Raw genomic sequence first — 20121 nt, 5'->3', positions numbered from 1 at the left:
CATTTGAATGATTAGCATTTATTGTTCGTCGCGGCTCCTCAGTCATTTTTCGACAACCACTTGATGACAATGATATGCTCATTAAAGGCCTTGACTCTGCGCCGAAAGTTATATATACTTCTCCCATATAAAGGAATCGTGTACATTCTATTATATTCTTAAAATCTCACTCCACCTCTTATTGAGTTGAGTGTAGGAGTTATATTTAATGCAAAGTGTATGAGAAAGTGGCTAATTTTTATGCATCTAAATAGCACACACCTCTATTTATTTATATATGTTAATTGTATTGTATGATGTCACTTTAACGAAAAAGTAAATATTGAAAATATTATTATTATAATTAATATTATTTTGATTTTTAATAAAGAAAAAAGAAATGAGAAAGAAAGCAGTGAAAAAGATGAAATTGTCTGGTGTAGAATTATTTTTGTAAAATATAAATCGATCTCAGTTGTTCTTAAATAATTTTGTTGTGGAGATCCAACTAAAATGAAAATGGATCGTCTCCCATAAATTTTTCTTTTGTGCAAATTTAAACCATTCAATTTTTTACTTTTTTATTTTAAATTTTGAAGGTGAGAATTCGATCTCCAATTAAACGATTTTGATGTTCATTTTAAATATATGTGATCAATCACACGACAAGTGCACTTTCACATTAGTGTTTTTTTTTTTTGACAGAACACGTTAGTGTTTTTTAAAAATGATTTTTATGTGTTTAAATAAGAGGTTAATTGTTGTGCACTGTCGGTGTAAAGATTTTTTGCACATACATCCAATGATGTGATGCCACATCATTTAATGAATATGACATATAATGTGTTTTTAAACACAATACATGATGTGTTGGTATTTATTCGACGTACGTGTGAAATAATTTTACATTGACAGTAGATATAAATTAAATTTTTTAAATAACACATCTCTTAAATCAATTCATATATAGTTCAACTAAGAATTTATTTATATTTTTCAGACAAAAAGACATAATTTCTAAGTTACCAAATATTACATTGATGCTTTTGTGGAAAAAAAATTATTAAATTAACCAAACAACCAATAAAAATTAGATATTCAATGAATTTACAAGTGAACTAAAAATAAATTTATTGGTACCACATGTAAATTTAAAAATATAACCACATACAAACCTGGTTAATTAGGGGAAAAAAAAGGCAATTACCACACCCTCAATCAAGACATTGAACTCAATGAACTGCCCTGAAATAAACGCTTTAGGGAACATAAGTTTTGATTCTTAATAAGAACAATTCTGAGCCTGATTTTATTTATCTCGCTCTCGAACTCTGGATTATCGGGACTTTATTTCCTAGTATGAGGTTATGCATCCATATCACATCAATAAAAGAAAATGAAAATATTTTTACTTAGACTATTCCTCACCTTTTAAAAATTTATATAATCTAATAAGTCAATATTAATATGAGGTATTCTGTGGGGTACACTGAACAAACTCATTGACTTGATCTTCTCTTAACCAGTTGATAGGTCATCGACTAATATTTTCGTGGCATGACTATTATGGCGACTAGAATAATATTATTTGCCATGGGCGCATGAACATGATCAAAATCATTTTAGTAAAATATTGATCTTTTTATTAGTATTAATTTCAACATCATGCACTCTAGAAGCAATCTCCAACCAAAAATATTAACTTTAGATGGAACATCGTTTTTCCAAAGCTTTTGGATAGCATCCAAAACATTTGACTCCAAAACAACCGTGTTAGAATAATCTGCATGATATTTCTTGTATTTTTTGTTATATGCGTATGGAAGACTGTTCCCATCTATTCTTCAATTGCTCTTTTGTTAAAAGTGTGTGGGAAACTATATATAGATGGTTAGGACAGAGTTTACCGTCAGACTTGGAAGGTTGGAATCACTTTTTATCATTTGGTTCTTTGGTTAAATCAAAAAAATGTAATCGGATTCGTCATTTGATTTGGCTGACCACTACATGGTGCTTATGAAAGCTTAGAAATAATGTTGTTTTTAATGGAGCCTTACCGGATGCTTCCAAACTTGTAGATGATATTAAAACTTTTTCTTGGTTTTGGTTTAGGGGTCGTTTTGGCCGTACGTAAGTTCTCTTTCTCTTTTTCTGAATGGTGTTTAGTGTTGAGAATAATATGCCTAAATATCTTCTGAAGATCTTAGATTTAAATATTATTTAGATTTATATTTAAAATATGATAATATTAGGTTTTATGATTTATATTTCTATTTAGAATATTTAAGATTTGTTTAGAATTTATTATAGGATTAGTTTTATTTTAAAAATATATGATTTGTTTTTTATGTAGCTCTATATATAGAGCCATAAGCATAACGAATAAAACAAGAACTTTAGTATTCTTCATATAACCCTATATTTGAGGAGAGTTTTCTCCCTAAATTTATATCTCACCAAATTCCGCAATACAAAAACACAAAAAAACCATATCAGTGGCATCCGAGCCAACGTTCATAAGGACCTGTGAAGATGGATTTTTCAAAGGTTGCTCCTCCGATCTTTGATGGAGAAGACTATGATCTTTGGGCGGTGAGAATGGAGGCATTCTTAGATGCTCTAGATCTATCGGAAACTGTGGAGGATGATTACGATGTTTCTTCGTTACCAAAAGATCCCACAGCAGAACAGATGAAAACTCATAAAGAAAGAAAAACCAAGAGGGCAAAGGCAAAGACTTGTTTGTTTGCAAGTGTCTCACAAACCGTCTTTATTAAAATCATGACTCTCAAAACACCAAAAGAAATTTGGGATTACCTAAAAGAAGAATATAAAGGAGATGAAAGGATTCGAAGCATGCAAGTTATGAATTTATTGAGAGAGTTCGAGTTGCAAAGAATGAAGGAGGATGAAACAATCAAGACATACGCTGATAAATTATTGGGTATTGCTAATAAGGTACGATTACTAGGCACTCAATTTTCTGATTCCAGAATTGTGGAAAAACTCCTTGTAACGGTACCTGAAAGATATGAAGCCTCTATAGCCGCCTTGGAGAACACAAAAGATTTGAGTAAAATCACTCTGCCAGAAGTGTTACATGCATTGCATGCACAAGAACAAAGAAGACTTATGAGGGAAGAAAGAACTATAGATGGTATATGTCTAGCAAAAGGTTTTGGAAAGAAATACCAACACAAACCATGTCCTCATTGCAAAAAGGATAATCACTCACCAAAGAATTGTTGGTGGAGGCCTGATGCAAAATGTGAAAAATGTGGTAAATTAGGTCATATGATGAAGGTATGCACATCACAACAACAACAAGGAGATGTTAACATTGCTCATGAACAATATGAAGAAGACCATGAACTATTACTTGCAATCTCAGGTTTTACAACCACAAACCGTCAAAAGAATGGCTCATTGACAGTGGTTGCACAAACCATATGACTTATGATCGAGATCTTTTCAAAGAGCTCAATAAAACTTCTATTTCCAAAGTCAGAATTGGGAATGGAGAACAAATTGCAGTAGAAGGCATTGAAACAATTTCAATTAAAACTCATGCAGGTATGAAACAAATTTCCAATGTTTTATATGTTCCGGAAATTAATCAGAATCTTTTAAGTGTTGCTCAGTTGTTGGAGAAAAATTATAAAGTGATATTTGAACATAAAAGTTGTGTGATTAAGGATCAAAACAATAAGGAAGTGATCACATCTCAGATTAAAGGCAAAAGATTTGTTTTAGATTTAATGAAGAATGATCATATTATTGAAGAGAAAAAAGAACTTAAATTCAAAGAAGATCGCGAAGATTCAGGTATTTTGAAGAAATTTCAAGTTAAGGAGGAGAATAAATATGCTTGTGAAAAATCACCTAAAAGTCATAACAAATGCAATGTTTCTACCATGAAGTCCACAAGGCACAAAGATGTTAAAGCTTGTGATAAGAAGAAGAATCAAAACAAGAAGAATAATTTTTCAAGAAGCTCAGATTGGATACGCACAAAAGATATTCAGTCAAGGAGGAGTGTTGAGAATAATATGCCTAAATATCTTCTGAAGATCTTAGATTTAAATATTATTTAGATTTATATTTAAAATATGATAATATTAGGTTTTATGATTTATATTTCTATTTAGAATATTTAAGATTTGTTTAGAATTTATTATAGGATTAGTTTTATTTTAAAAATATATGATTTGTTTTTTATGTAGCTCTATATATAGAGCCATAAGCATAACGAATAAAACAAGAACTTTAGTATTCTTCATATAACCCTATATTTGAGGAGAGTTTTCTCCCTAAATTTATATCTCACCAAATTCCGCAATACAAAAACACAAAAAACCCATATCATTTAGATCCTATTACATGTCTTCAAAGCATACTATAATTTGCTTTATATTGTGAGGGATTGAATACCCCTTTATACTCCTTTATATTATATAATTTTCAACATCATGCACGTCACCTTTACCCTTCTTATTCCTTCTTTTCATTATTCTGTAAAACAACGTTCATATTTATGCTTACTTACGGAGTTCCGCCAACCTTAATTCTTTTCTCATTACTTTTCGGCCACCGAAGCAAGCAACAAAGATTTTATTCAAGTTTGTTTGAAATTCATCACTTTTGTATATACTTTAAACCACACGCGGCAATTTTCAAGATTTAGTAACGTAGATTTATTATCTGTTCTTTAATCTTTATTCTCTACGTCAAGCATCTAAATCTAATTGATGGAATGTAAAGTCGATCTAGTTTAGCAACAAAAAGTTGATTAAAAATTTAATGGAACAATCGTGTAATATTATTACAATTTACAAGTGAACCAAAAAATAAATAAAAATAAAAAAATTACAAGTGAATGGATAAAATAAATGATTATACTATTGTCGAATGTCTGTTGTTTGTAGTTTCTTTGAAATCATATATTCTCAGATTTCAGGACTATTATGTTTATAAATGTGTTTGACAAATTTAATGCTTTAAACTAACTTTTGAGATTAAATTCAAGCTCATTTAACATATACAAATGCAAAATGCTTATAAACTCATAGCCCGTTGAATGAAAATTTTAGTCAGTATTGGTGAAAAAGTTCCGTTGGTTGGTGAATTAATATCTTCAAGATTGTTGATGATCAATTGAAAATTGTACCCATTGTCATGCCCCTAATTATGCTCCGAACCTCTCAAATACATGAACTTCCCTAAATATCATTTATTCTACTCCCTTCGGTCACTTTTATAAGAAAAAAACACTTTAAATTTTGGTCATTATTATAAAGAAAAATTAATAACTTTTAAACTAATTAATATTACTATTTCTAATATACCCTTATTTAATTTTACCTTTTTAGGCATTTATTTCACTTTTACTTTGTAAAAGTTGCATGATTTCCAAGGAGAATAATTTAAAAAGGACAATATGATAAACTTAACTCATGTTTTACACTAAATTAAGAGAATTAACTACACTTAATCAAATTTCTTAAACACCGCGTAAACGGTTATTTTTACCTATAAATGTGACCGGAGGGAGTACTAAATTAGAAGGAAAAAATTACATACCCGCTCTCACATATCCAAGATTTGGGTAAATATAAATTGATTCAAATTATCAAAAGTTTCAACAATAAAAAAATCTAGTATGAATATTAAAAAAAAGAAACGAAACTTTTTTATGATGAATTTTGTCTCTCGTTATAAGTGAAAAACAAGTTTCTCATATTTTTATCTGATTTTTCTAAAAACGAAAGTATTGGTATGAATATTCATTTTTAAGCATGTGTTTGGTTTAAGAGAAATAAAGAAGAGAGAAAGTGAGAAAAAATGGTGGATTTCTTTTGTTTGGAATGCACAGAAAAAGAGAAGAGAGATTAAAAAGTTGTGGAAAACCCATCATTTTTTGCTTTCTATCCAAAATAGCGAAGAAACACGGGTAGACCATTCCCTTAATTTTGTTGTTCCATTTTTACCCTTATCCATGTAGCATGAATACCATAAAAATATAGTACTAAAACAATATTATTTTGGACTCCAATAGCGTAATGGAATTACCACTCTTCAAGCATATTCATGCAAGGTCGGCCTATAAATACCCATATGTTCAAAGGCTTAAAGTACACAATATTCATCCAATTTTCTTATCATTTCCCTCATTCTAATATTGATTTGAGCATTGGAATGATAATATTTTTCTATGTGCCTGAAGTTCTTAACCAAAATGTACCTAATCTCACCATTGGAGCTATTAGATCTTGCCGTTCAGAGCAGCTACAATTTTTCCGGTCTTTGTGTTATGTGTGGATAGGAGTTCATGTGATTTTTTAATTATTTTTATTTGTTAAAATAAAGGGTGTTTTAGGAAGTTGAAAATATAGGAGTGTAATTGGGGGTGTGGGGTATAAAAAGAGCATTTGAGCTTTGAGGCCTGATATGGAGGAAACGCGGCTCTCTTGAATATGGATTTGGGCCACAAATTCAGTAAATAATGAGCTATACCTTCAAATGCTTTTTAAAAGCTTCCACTTAGTAATGAATTATTTTCTCTTAAATCTCCTCCACCATCATTTTTTTTTTCTTCATAAATATGAGTTCTAAAATTTAAAACATATTTTTCATTGCTTGTATTTTAGAATATGAATCGGGGAACTACGTAGATTGACCGACTAGTGACCATTTATGATTAGATTTTGCAGAGTCGTTGTCTTTTATCCAATAAATCGGTTATTTCACTCTCATCTATAAATACTGTCTTTCATTCTTACTTTTTATCATAAAAAAATTGGTTATTTATTATTACAAAAATGCGACTTTCAGTAAAAAAAAAAAAATTAATTTTGTATTTAATTTTTAATTTAATCCTCAAATGTAACAATAAATCACACATTCGGGTACAAAAAATATCCATTTCTAATTTTGTATAGTGCTAGATATGTGACAATTTCTGAAAAAAGATATAGGGTTAATAGCATTTTTGCCCTGTCATTTGGTCGAATTTTGATTTTTCCCCTGAAATGCACCCTTAAAAAACTTAGCATATTAATAATAAGAAATTAACTTGCAAAAAAAATATTGAGAAATTAAATTTTTTTAGTATAATATAAATAAGGCTATGTTTGATAATACCAAATTTCAAACTTATAACTTTTTTGAACAAGTTCAAACTTATAACTTATAAGATTATATTGAAATAATAATCTGGTTGGTTACAACTTTTTAACACAAATTTATAAAATAATATATTTTTTATGACATTTTTTTTTTTTCAAAGTTGATGGTTTATAAGTACCACCAACTTATTTACAAAGAAAATACTACAATTGCTGCTGCCAAGGATCGAACCCCTGAGGCCCTGACCAACAGCCTACACCCGCTCAGTCAGCAAGTGCCAACTGAGCTACCCCACCCACCCCAAAGAATTTTATATGACATTATATATATATATATATATATATATATATATATATATATATATATATATATATATATAAACTAGTTCATCGACTAATTTTACCATATACTACAAATTCTTTTTTTATTTGGTTACTCATACACTACAAATTCAATAACTAACTTATCATTATAAACTATAAATTATAAATTAGCTCATTAATTATAAATTTGTCCGCTATAAACTACTCGTAGCTTATTAGTTGTCAATTATTTTTTTTAGAGCTGAGCATCGATCGAGTTCGAGCCAAAAACCGTCAAATCAATACAAACTGCAACCTCTTAATTTTGAACCAATTCCGACGATCTACATCTTCGGTTTATCTTAGATTGAAACTTAAGAGAGAGAGAGAGAGAGAGAGAGAGAGAGAGAGAGAGAGAGAGAGAGAGAGAGAGAGAGAGAGAGAGAGAGAGAGAGAGAGAGAGAGAGAGAGAGAGAGAGAGAGAGAGAGAGAGAGAGAGAGAGAGAGAGAGAGAGAGTTGAAATCGAAGAAAAAATTAATTTGAATCTTAATCGTTATTATTCGGTGATTTCGATTATCAAAATATAAATATTTAGAGTTCCGCACTCACCTGTATAAAACCAATCATAACAGTTTTTTCACAATTGTTAATCCAATAACCAATTAATAATTTATAAATTATAAATTCATCCCCCATAATTCAACTTTGTTAATTGCCGATTATTTTTGTCCCCAAAATCTAAACATCCATTCCACATGGTTATTCGGTGTCAGTCAGGAATAGGAACTTGTGCTCCCCTGTTAGTGTTAAGTGACTAACTCTGCCAATAATTCGGCCATCAGCACAAGTTGTCGCCGGGCGGCACCTTTCCAGCATTATTCGGTGAAAAGTGTTTAGAGTTGTCTCAATTAAGTACCTAACCTTGCGGCTAATGCAGTTTTGTTTCTTTTCTTTACTTTACTCAGTTTAGTGTCATTCATTTTCAACCAAGCCCATCATCACTTTCTTAACTTGTGAGTCAAGAAATTTCGGATTCCTTTATGTATTTTGGTCATAAGGAAGATCAAATTTATGGTTGAAATCAGCTGAATTTTTATATTTATATTACAGTTGGGAATAACTCCATAAATCAATAGTATTAATATTAATTGTTAAATAAGAGAGACCAATTTTTTTAAAAAAAATAGAAGATTAAATTGAATGGTTGAGATGTTACAATAGAGAAAAATTCAATAGAGTGAATTTATTCGCGTAGTCTTAGTTATATATGAGATCTGAATTCGATCTTCTACTACGTTATAAAAAGTAAAATAAAAAATACAAAAAGTACTATTTCAACCCAATCACAACGACCAAAATATGTTCACTTTAACTGCTTCGTAAACAAGTTAAAAGTTACCACAATTAATAAAAACCAACTAGGGCACCGTTAAAGGTGATTGTCTTTTCTTGGCATGCACTACTTGGTCGATTGCCAACAAGAGACAATTTAGCATATAGAGGGATTCTTGCAAGTGGTGTGAACTCGTGGTGTCGTTGGTGTGAGGGATGTGTTGAATCGGGTAATCATCTTCTTGTCACATGTTGACTTGCTTGGGCCGTTTGGGCTTTGGTTCATAGGTGGTTTGGAGTGTAGTATCGGTGGTGCCGGCAACCTTTTATCATCAATGTGTGAGAGCTTTCTCAACGTTTGTAGGAAACAGAAACAGGGACCTAAAGGTGTTCTCCTCGTGTGGCATGCGGTGTGGTATGGATACTATGGTGAGCTAGGAATAAGAAGATCTTTTTGGCAAAAGAGGTAGAAGCAAAGTTACTATTTGACAAAATTCAAGTTACTTCATGGAAATGGTTGGTTGCAAAGAAGAGTAATGCTCCATGTTTATTTAATGAATGATGTATAAATCCCATTGATTGTATTGCTCGTTAACTCTTGGTAGCTCTTTGTAGGTTTGTAGTGGCTTTTTTTTTCTACCATGTCCGATGATTTTGGGGGGAGTTCTAGCGGTACTTTTCCTTGTACCTCTTGTTCTGATTTCATCATTCTAATAATATTATACATTTGTTATTAAAAAAAAAAACAACTAGAACTTCTTAATTTATCAATAAACCAAGTCCAAGAAGTTGGTTTGATACTATCTATAATGTTGTTGTTAGGGAGTAATCAGCTAGTTTATTCATTCACAATGAGGCCTTTTATAGGCAAGGTACAATAGATTGCAATCCAAGCCAACCAGTTGGCTAGCAAGCCTGCAGGCAAGGCAAGGCAGGCCAGGCCAAGGCACGCGCGCGCACATCTGCAGGCCAGCAGGCTTGGCTTGACTTAGGCTGCAACTAGTTACTTAACATACAAGCTAACCAATCCTAACATACCCTCCCTTAATTGAACACATACAAACACAACACAAATGTTCAATGTACAAGACTACTAACATCACACATTCCTAAGCCCTCCCTTAATTTGCAAAAAGCTTCCAACTTCAAAGGCTTAGTGAGCAGGTCTGCTAACTGCTCCTCACTCCTGCAGTGAACCAATTCAATAGCTCCATCCTTAGTGAGATCTCTAAGGAAATGAAACCTGACATCAATGTGCTTTGATCTTCCATGCATAATTGGATTCTTTGAAAACTTTATTGAGGAGCTGTTGTCACAATAGATCATGATACACTCTGATTGCTTCAACTTTAAGTAATTCAACACATTTTTCAGCCATATCCCTTGACAAGCACAAGCAGCTGCTGATACATACTCAGCTTCAGTGGTTGACAGAGTCACAATTGGTTGTTTTTTAGAAGACCAAGAAACAGCACCACCTCCCAACATGAACACAAAACCTGTAGTGCTTTTCCTATCATCCAAATCACCAGCATAATCTGAGTCACACCACCCTTTTAAACACAAACCAGACTTGGAATTAAACTTGTACTGAATTCCAAACCCTAAAGTACCTTTCAGATATCTCATAATCCTTTTTACAGCAGTCACATGCATCTCAGTTGGCTTTCCATGAATCTAGCCACCAAACATACTGAGTAGGCCAAGTCAGGCCTTGTAGCAAGTAAATACATTAGGCACCCTATCATTTGCTTATAGACAGTTGCATCTGTGCCTTGCTCAGTTTCATCTTTGACAAGTTTGCAACCAGGCACTATAGGACTGCATACTTGGTTACATTGCTCCATACCAAACCTAGATAAAACTTCTGCTGCATACTTCTGCTGAGTAATGAAGATACCATTGCTGTTTTGATGAACTTCCACACCAAGAAAGAACCTCATCTTTCCTAAATCAGTCATAGCAAACTTCTTCTTCATAGATGACTTAAATTCATCCATCAATTTCTGATTGTTCCCAGTGTAGATCAAATCATCTACATACAAACTTACCAACAAAATTTCATTCTCCATACCATACTTGACAAATAAGGTATGCTCATATGGACACTTTTCAAACTTCTCTGTGCTGAAATAGGACTCAATTTTGCTGTACCAAGCCCTTGGAGCTTGCTTTAATCCATACAATGCCTTCTTCAATCTATACACCATGGACTTGTCTTTGCTGATATACCCTAATGGCTGACTTACATAAATGTTTTCTGACAATTCACCATGTAAGAAAGCAGATTTAACATCTAGCTGATAGATTTTCCATCCATTATTGGCTGCAAATGCTAGAATGGATCTGATGGTGTCCCATCTAGCAACTGGTGCAAAGACCTCATGATAGTCAATGCCATGCTTCTGTGTGTATCCTTTAGCCACTAGTCTTGCTTTGTGCTTATCAATCTCTCCCTTTTCATTATACTTTGTCTTGTAAATCCACTTCACACCAATGGAGTTGCAACCAGCTGGTAGAGTAGTGAGCTCCCAGGTATCATTATTCTTGATTGACTCCATCTCAATATCCATTGCATTTCTCCAAACCTCATGTTTAACTGCTTCATTGTAAGAAACTGGATCATTGTTGGTGTTAATCATTGCAAGATTGTGCAGCTCCAACTCATCTTCATCTACTTCTGCAGCCTGACCAGTTACATAGTCATTCAATCTTACTGAGGGCTTTCTTATCCTTGGACCAAGTGGTGAGCTTCTCTCAACTTCACTATCACTAGATGTTTCATTGACCATATTTTCATTGTTGGTAGCTGGAAATTGATCATCAGCATCAACTGGCTTCTCATCATTACTACCATCTGCTGATTCAATTTCCTCCCAATCATCATCAGTTCTAGCTGGCTTCTTTGACTTGTTCCAATTCCAGATCTTAGATTCTTCAAATATCACATCTCTACTGATTATGATCTTATTCTCAACAGGGTCATAAAGCTTATATGCTTTAGACTCTTCACTAACACCAAGCAAAACACACTTTTTGCTCTTGTCATCTAACTTCTTTCTTTGACTGTCATGAATGTGCACATGAGCCACACATCCAAAAACTTTAAAATGATGCACAGATGGCTTCTTCCCACTCCATGCTTCTTCTGGTGTCATATCTTTTACACTAAGTGTAGGACTTCTATTCATCACATAGGTTGCCCATTTGACTGCTTCAGGCCAGAATTTCTTTGGAACATTTCTTGCATGAATCATACTTCTAACAATGTTCAGCAATGTTCTATTTTTCCTCTCAGATACTCCATTCTGCTGTGGAGTATAGGCTGCAGTTAGCTGTCTTTTAATCCCTTCCTTACTGCAAAAGTCACTAAAGGCATTAGAGGTATACTCACCACCTCTATCTGTCCTAAGACACTGTATAGCACATTTAGCTTCTTTCTCAACAAGGGCCTTAAAAGACTTGAAACACTCAAGAGCAAGGGACTTTTCTTTTAACACATACAACCAAGTTTTTCTGCTAAAATCATCAGTGAAGGTTATGAAGTACCTGCTTCCTCCATTTGACTGAGGAGTGATAGGGCCACAAATATCTGAATGAACTAATTCAAGTTTTGCAGATGCTCTCCAATTTGCTTGTTTTGGGATAGAATCTCTGGATTGCTTACCAGCCAAGCAATCAACACAATTATCTTCTATTTCTTCCAGCTCTGGTAATCCCTTAACCATTTGCTTCTTGGAAAGGGTGTTCAATCCCTTGAAATGCAAGTGACCATATCTTCCATGCCACAACACAGTTGCATCTTGTTTTGCAGACATCAAACATCTAGGGTTGATAACAGTTGCAGAAATCATGTACATTCTATTGCTAGACATAGCAGTGGTGAACAACAAACCCTTTTCTTCATGATAGATCTTGCAAACATCATCTTTGAAGATAACTGTGACTCTTTTCTGCTGTAATTGGCCTATACTGATGAGGTTGGTTTTTAATCCAGGCACAAAGTACACATTGGTAATCACATGAACCAAATCATTGATCTTTAACCTCACATTGCCTTTTCCCATCACAGCCATTCTTGAATCATCACCAAGTTTGACTGAGTCTCTATAACTATCATCAAAATCAATAAACCAATCTTGATGACCTATCATGTGATTACTACATCCAGAGTCAAGATACCATGGTTCAATTGCATTGCCTTTTGATTCTTGATTGGTTCTTGACATGAGCAACATTTCTTCTACACTATTGTACTCAGCATAATGAACATTACCTTCATACTCAGGACACTCACTCTGATAATGTCCAAGCTCTTGGCACTTGAAACACTCAACAAACTCTTTGTTTTGCCTTCCCCTGCCACGACCTCTACCACCATTGTTTCTTCCTCTCCCTCTACCAGCTCCTTTCTCAGGATTAGAGATTTTCAAAGCCTGTTCATCTGTTACTTCAATCTGTCTCTTCATTCTCTGCTCTTGCACAATCAAACTACTCTGCAGGCTATCAATGGACATAGCTGTAACATCATTTGATTCCTCTATAGAGCAAACCACATAATTGAACTTTGAAGACAAAGATCGCAAGATCTTTTCAACAACTTCAACTTCTTGCAGTGTTTGACCTTGAGCACTCATGCGATTTGCAATTGCAAGAGTTCTTGAGAAGTATTGTTCAACTGTCTCATTATCTTTCATTTCAAGAACTTCAAATTCTCGTTTCAATGCTTGCAGATGAGCATGTTTCACCTTTGTGGATCCTTGATACTTACGTTTCATAGCATCCCAAATATCTTTGGATGTGTTGCGAACAAGAATTGTTTCCATAATGGAACGCTCAATAGATTGAAAGAGATAGTTCTTAACCTTTAAGTCTTTCAATTTGAGCGCTTCAATTGCTTGCAATTGCTCAGCTGTAGCATCAGGTGGCGTCACCGTGATGCCTGGTTCAATTAAGCTCCATAGCTCCTTCGATTGAATGAGATTTTCCATTAGCATTGCCCAATGCTCGTAATAGCCATCAAATTTAGGAACTTTTGTGTGATTATACTTCGTTTCTTCCGCCATTGATGAAGAAAGAAAGCTTCAGATGAGAAAGAACGAAGAAGAATCTAACTGAAAACGGTTGCTAAAACGGTTGTAACGGATTTTGGTTAGAAATTGCAATTTCTCTCTCCTCAGGTCCCTAGAATAGGAGAACCTGATACCAATTATTGTTGTTAGGGAGTAATCAGCTAGTTTATTCATTCACAATGAGGCCTTTTATAGGCAAGGTACAATAGATTGCAATCCAAGCCAACCAGTTGGCTAGCAAGCCTGCAGGCAAGGCAAGGCAGGCCAGGCCAAGGCACGCGCGCGCACATCTGCAGGCCAGCAGGCTTGGCTTGGCTTAGGCTGCAACTAGTTACTTAACATTGAAACTAACCAATCCTAACATATAACACTTTAGCAAAATAAACCACTTCACCATTAAAAATATATTATTCCTCAACCTCCATAACACCCATCCAGTTGCAAGCAAAATTAATAATTTCTCTTTGTTTGCTTTGCTAATCTCCTTTACAAATATTTTATAAATCAAATATGAGACACACTTGAAGGTGCAAGAAAACATTAAAAAAAAAATGGAATATGGAGGTTTGAATTGTATATTGAGTAATAAAAACTCGTTTTCAATTTATTTTTCTTTTTCTATTCAATGAAATACATATTTTATAAAAATAATAATAATTACCATCGGTTTAATCTGGTTCGGGAGTCAGTTATGACATAGGTGGTTCAAGCCCCCTCCCAATCACAGTTACAGGGATCGAACCATGGTCCTACCTACCAAGTTTATAAAATATACTCCCTCCGGTCCTTTTTATAAGGAACACTTTGAGAAAAAAATTGTCTTTTTTATAAGAAACTTTGACCAATTATCAAATATTTTAAATGTTTAAGTAAGTTAGTTTAATTAAGAGTAATTAAATAAGGGTATACATGGAATACAATTAAATTCATAAGAGTATTAAATGAAAATAACTATGTAAATAGTGCTTCTTTAGTCTGTGTAATTTTCTTCAAAGTGTTCCTTATAAAAAGGACTGGAGGGACTATTTGATAGAAGAAATTTAACAGAGATAACATAGGTAAAGAAAATGGATCAAAAAAAAAAAGACGAAGGTAAAGAAATTAAAGAGAGACACACAATTATTTTACTCTAGTTCACAATCTAATCTAGCTGATACCTCTAGTACTCTCACTTGAGAAGGATTTAATCTTTGCTCATATGGTTACAAAAAAGAAAATTAAACTTTGATCCAGACACCTGTATCAAATACACCGTTTTTCTCAAATGAAATTTTCAAGAAGAGAGGACAAGACAATTAAGTTCAGGTACAACAAATAGATTTCATGCTCAATGGCTTTTTAGAATGTGCATTCTTTTTTTATGAATGTCAAATCTAATATTCTCTCGTTGTTCCTAAATTCATTAACCTCAACTATTAGAGTTGTTGTCATTTGTAAACGTTGTAGGACAAAAACCCTAGAATATAAAACCCTACTTTACAAATTTGTCGTTTGTATGATTTTGCTTGATTAAAAACACTATGCATATCGGACGTTTGACGCTTAAATATATCATATTGACTTCAATTCAATGTACTTCTAAAGAATATTCCTTCTTCTAGCAGCAAGTTAATACAAACACCTTTGGTTGCATTAATGAAATATCAAAGGAAGAGATCATGATATGCAAGTTCCTTTGGGGTCAAGTGAGACAAATGTTTCACTATATGCATAGTTTATTTTTACCATTGGATCATGATATATTAATCTAATGATTAAAACAAACTTGTGCGTGCATGATAAAACACTTGTCTCACTTATGTAACTTAAACTTGACTTGTAATTAGTACTTTAAAGAATTGTCTAAATAGTATAACCACGTTTAGACCAGATCCATATTAGGACATACTCTTAGATATTCAATTATAAATTATGGATAGATGAAAATATAACAATTCCTGGTGGACAAACATTAACTAATCACATTATAAATTTTCAAGTCACAATAGCATATAAATTCAACTGTTCATTAAGTACGAAAATACTAGCACTAATGCACCGGATTTCATAAGACAGTTCATTAAGAGATCTTTACGAGATATGAATTAGGATATATATTTGAATTCGAAAGACATAAACCAGGCAAGCAGATTATTTGAGGCACATAATTAAAGATACCTTATATTAATTTTGCCCCCATAATAACTTAGAAAAGTCACCATTAAAAAAAAAAAAACTTAGAAAAGTCTCTAGAATGAGATTTTCTGCTTCTACACTTCTACTTGTACATAAATAAAAATTCTACATATAGATTCATAATCTAATTAATACTGATGAAAATGGAGTAGAAGCATGCAGTTTTAGAAAGGAAGGTTGGTCCTTCCAACAGAGACGGAGCTCGAAGCAGCAGTACCGTTTCTCTCAGCATGACAAAGCTGACGGAGTTTTGTTGGCACGTACCATATGGAAAGACGCGGATGTGCGTTGAATATTGCATCAATATCCCATCCTTGACGTGCAGCGATCGCCACTAGTGGCTTGTAACAAGCTTGCCTCCACGCGCCAACGTTCTCGCCTCTTTCCTTGAAACCCCTTCTCAGCTCATTGGAAACTTCCTCATCTAAACAATGCAATGCATAGCAGTGCACATAGTGTCTCATTTTTGGCTTGTTTATGTAGCTTGCTCCAGCTTTCTTCGCGTACCTAAATACCTGATTTGTTACCTGCACTCAAAATAATTGATTAATCTAGAGTTACATATCATAGGATCAAATTGATGAAGATTCATCCCATTGAAAAAAATAAGTTATCGAGCTTGATAGAGGACATGTTTGGATTCTTGATAAGTTTGACCTAATCATCACTTGTAAAAGATACACTTTAACTTCGAGAAAATCATTCGACAAACTTACTGTGATGCCATACATGCAAATACCAAGAGTCGGTAGAGAATCAACAAATTAATTAGCTATCTGCTAACTTCTTATTAATAATCATTAACTAACTCTTAAGAGACTCACAACTAATTTATATGCGCATATGTTTAATATTACGCTGGGAATGTCGGAATTACGGATCAGCGGATCAGACATTCTGGTGATACCAAACATAATTTAATGTAGTAATAACTAAGTCACTCATTATAGCATCAACATTAATCAATAGGTACTATGAATTTTTGTTTGTTTGTATATAAAAATACAATAATTTCAGTTGCCCCCACACTATCCTAAACAGTAAACACAATGCTACAAAATTTCATGAAACGTTAAGATTGGAATTTGTTATGAGTGCAAGCTACTAACCAGTGGGTGCAATGCATGAGATTCATTTTTGTTATGATTCAAGTTTGTAACCGGATAATAAATAATGTAACAAAACAAACAAAATGTACGGATATCAGATAGTATATTATGATCATATGAAAATCCCAGTTGAATAAAGAAAGTAGGACCCTTTAGGAGTGTCCCTGGCTCGTCACGTGTTCCGTTGAACGTGTTACGGCAAAAAGTACTGTTCAAACGGTTCATGAAAGAACTATACACTACAACACAACACAGGAATCTGACTGGTTTCAAGTCAGATTCAGCTTCAGAACTAAGAAGATAGATAGATGTGACTGGAAAGTACAAAAATAACAATAAAATAAAATAAACACTTAGACACATCTTATTTGGACATATACCCCTACATTTGGTGTGCACAGGTGAAGTAGATAATGACGATAGATTCATAAATAATGTTTAATAAACACCATTTATTTGCTTGTTAATAAAAAAAAAACTATTTATAAAGTATTAAAATTGTCCAACTCAACAGATGCACTAATACATATTCAAATAAGATGTGTATCATCGAAAAAATGACGGTGTAGTTAGTTGGTAATGTTGTTGTTATGGCATGGTTTGGTTACCTTTGTAGGACATTTCTCACCGCGTTCTTTGGCAATGGCTTGAACTTGAATCAGAAACTCACGGCATTGTTCATAGAGATGAAAGAGATAATCTAGACCATTCTTTTTGCCACGTGCAACTTCCCCTGGCTCTGTTACAATGAATGGATGTTCTCTTTGTCTCTCACCACCACAACCACCACTGTTATTGTCTTCATCTTCCTCTTCTCCCTCTTCATTCTCACCATGATCAAGATTTCCCTTCATCTTCATCCTCCTCCTCCTTATCTGCTGCCTCTTTCTCCTCTCCTCCACCACAGCTACCTCCCATGTACTCCCTCCTCCACTCCCTACCGCTTCCTTTTCTCGCTGCACCACCGGCTCCTCCGACAAACCTATATATAATTGAGATATGTCACAATTAGATGAATACTCCCTCCGGTCTATTTATTGGATAACGAATATATCTAATCTATATTATATATTAGATACATCAGATATTCAATAAACGTGTCATCAGAGAGAGTATTTGTTAAAGTAGTGACAAGTAAGTTATGACTAGTTGCTAGTTCATATCTATAAAATGATCATTACGGCGACTAAAGTTAGTAATTACTTTGTATTTGTTCTCTTTTATACTAATGATCTTAAACTCTGATATTTTAACCATGCTCAAACCAATTGAATTATTAGCTTAAATATACAAACTCTATTCATATTATCAATTTCAAAAACAACTGTTCTCAACATATAGTACATCTTCATTGTTATTTTGTAATATCAAGCCAATTTAGCAGTTGACTTTACTATATTAGAACAGTAGTTTAATGTAACAGTAGAATATAATTCAAGTCAAATTAATATGAAAAAATTGTATGCACCTTCTTGAGAAAGAGCGTCGAGAGTGTTGGTGGTATCACCGGAGAGAAGACCACGGCGTTTCATTTCCTCTTCATCAAGTCTTCTTCTTTCAGCTCTAATGGCAGCTTTGATTCCATATCTTTCACCAACAAGAAGATCCCAACGAAAAATCTGCGATAAACTGTTCATCATATCATCCAACTCATCATCCTTCATATCCACCAGAGTACTCACCGTGAAACCAAGCTCAGCTATCTTCGCCGCCGTGTAGTATCTTATACCATAAGCTTGAAACAGTTCCTCCAAACCACCAAGCTCCCTTGGTAACCTAGCAGGATGATAACTCATCGGAGCAGCTGAAGGTGCAACCGTATAGTCCAGGAGTTGGGAAGGACGAGGAGGTGGTGCAGTTGAAAGAACGTTACGTGGGTCCCACTTGAATAAACTAGCGGTGAATGCGTCAGGATCCATAGTAAGTAAGTAATGAAAGTGTTGTGTTGTGTGTGTTTGTTAGTTAGGTTTTGGAAAGTGATGAGAATTGTGGAAGGGTGTGTGTGTGTGTGTGGTACTGTTTGGGTGGAGATATAGAAAACGTAAAGGTGGCGAGGGTGTTGGTTAATTTTTCTGTGCAGAGAGATAAATTGTGGTATTCCTAAAATGTCCTTTGGTTTTTAACTTAAGTTGTTAAAGATTGATTCTGTTTTAAGTGTATTTTCCCAAGACTAGTTAGGGTTAGTTGGGGGGTTGTGAGAGATATATTTGGTTGAAAGTTGAAAGTGTATTTGATTTGAAACTAGAATGGCTGAAAACAAAACCGAACTAAGTACTTGTGCTATATAGTATAGGTAGACGTGGTTACCCATATTATATGACCAGATGAGTCAGTGTGTGAATATGGTTTGACCTGTGATTTGACTTGACTGTTATTTTTTTGTGTGTTTGCTCTTATGCATGCTTGTGTGTTTTGTACTTTGTTCAAACTATATTAGTGTATGTTTGGTTTTAATTCTGGAGCAGTCAGAATTGATTCTAGACCCGTAAAATTGATTCTGACTTATTTGTTTTCTCAAAAGTAGAATTGATTCTGCCTTTAGAATTAATTCTACTTGAAGCTATAGAAATTGTAGCTTCTCATTCTATAATTAATTTTTACACTCAAATTTTTTGTTCAACTCACTTTTGTATGAATATATACAAACATAAATCAATTCTATCAAACTCAATTCTATGAAAATCAATTCTGTCAAACTCAATTCTGTCAAAATCAATTCTGTGTAACCGCAGAACCAAACACATACTTAATTCATTTCAATTCATGCTTTAATTATTGTAACACATTATTGCTGCATATATACAGGCATACTTCCTACTTAAACAACAATAGTAATTAAAATTATTTGGTTGCTGATATGATAGCAAGCGTTTCCAACATATTATTTGGTTGACGACGACGTGGAGTATTTGGTATATGAGAAATAATATTTTGTTTTAAGGAGCTTGTGTTAATATAGTTTCCTTAGTAGATCAAATTTTTTACATTTCGTGGTTTTAGTTTATAGGCGATTAGGAAGTAACATC

At 33.6% G+C, this 20121-nt stretch overlaps 2 protein-coding genes across 2 annotated transcripts; one reads left to right on the top strand and one right to left on the bottom strand.

Annotated features, from left to right (window-relative positions):
• The first annotated feature begins 2466 nt into the window (after window positions 1–2466).
• LOC123915018 lies at window positions 2467–3432 on the top strand. Its single transcript, XM_045966177.1, has one exon. The coding sequence runs from the start codon at window positions 2512–2514 to the stop codon at window positions 3430–3432; it is 921 nt and encodes a 306-aa protein (XP_045822133.1). The 5' UTR covers window positions 2467–2511.
• Window positions 3433–15989: 12557 nt separating this feature from the next.
• Window positions 15990–19322, bottom strand: LOC123917965 (protein UNIFOLIATA). Its single transcript, XM_045969881.1, has 3 exons — window positions 18564–19322; window positions 17704–18077; window positions 15990–16513 (listed from the first exon to the last, which is right to left on the bottom strand). Exons 1-3 carry the CDS (start codon window positions 19012–19014, stop codon window positions 16151–16153), a joined length of 1188 nt encoding a protein of 395 aa, XP_045825837.1. The 5' UTR covers window positions 19015–19322; the 3' UTR covers window positions 15990–16150.
• Window positions 19323–20121: the final 799 nt, after the last annotated feature.

Source organism: Trifolium pratense, linkage group LG3, assembly GCF_020283565.1.
Source record: "Trifolium pratense cultivar HEN17-A07 linkage group LG3, ARS_RC_1.1, whole genome shotgun sequence".
Classification (NCBI taxonomy): domain Eukaryota; kingdom Viridiplantae; phylum Streptophyta; class Magnoliopsida; order Fabales; family Fabaceae; genus Trifolium; species Trifolium pratense.
Note: the sequence above shows the minus strand (reverse complement) of the source record. Positions and strands in the feature narration are given on the sequence as shown.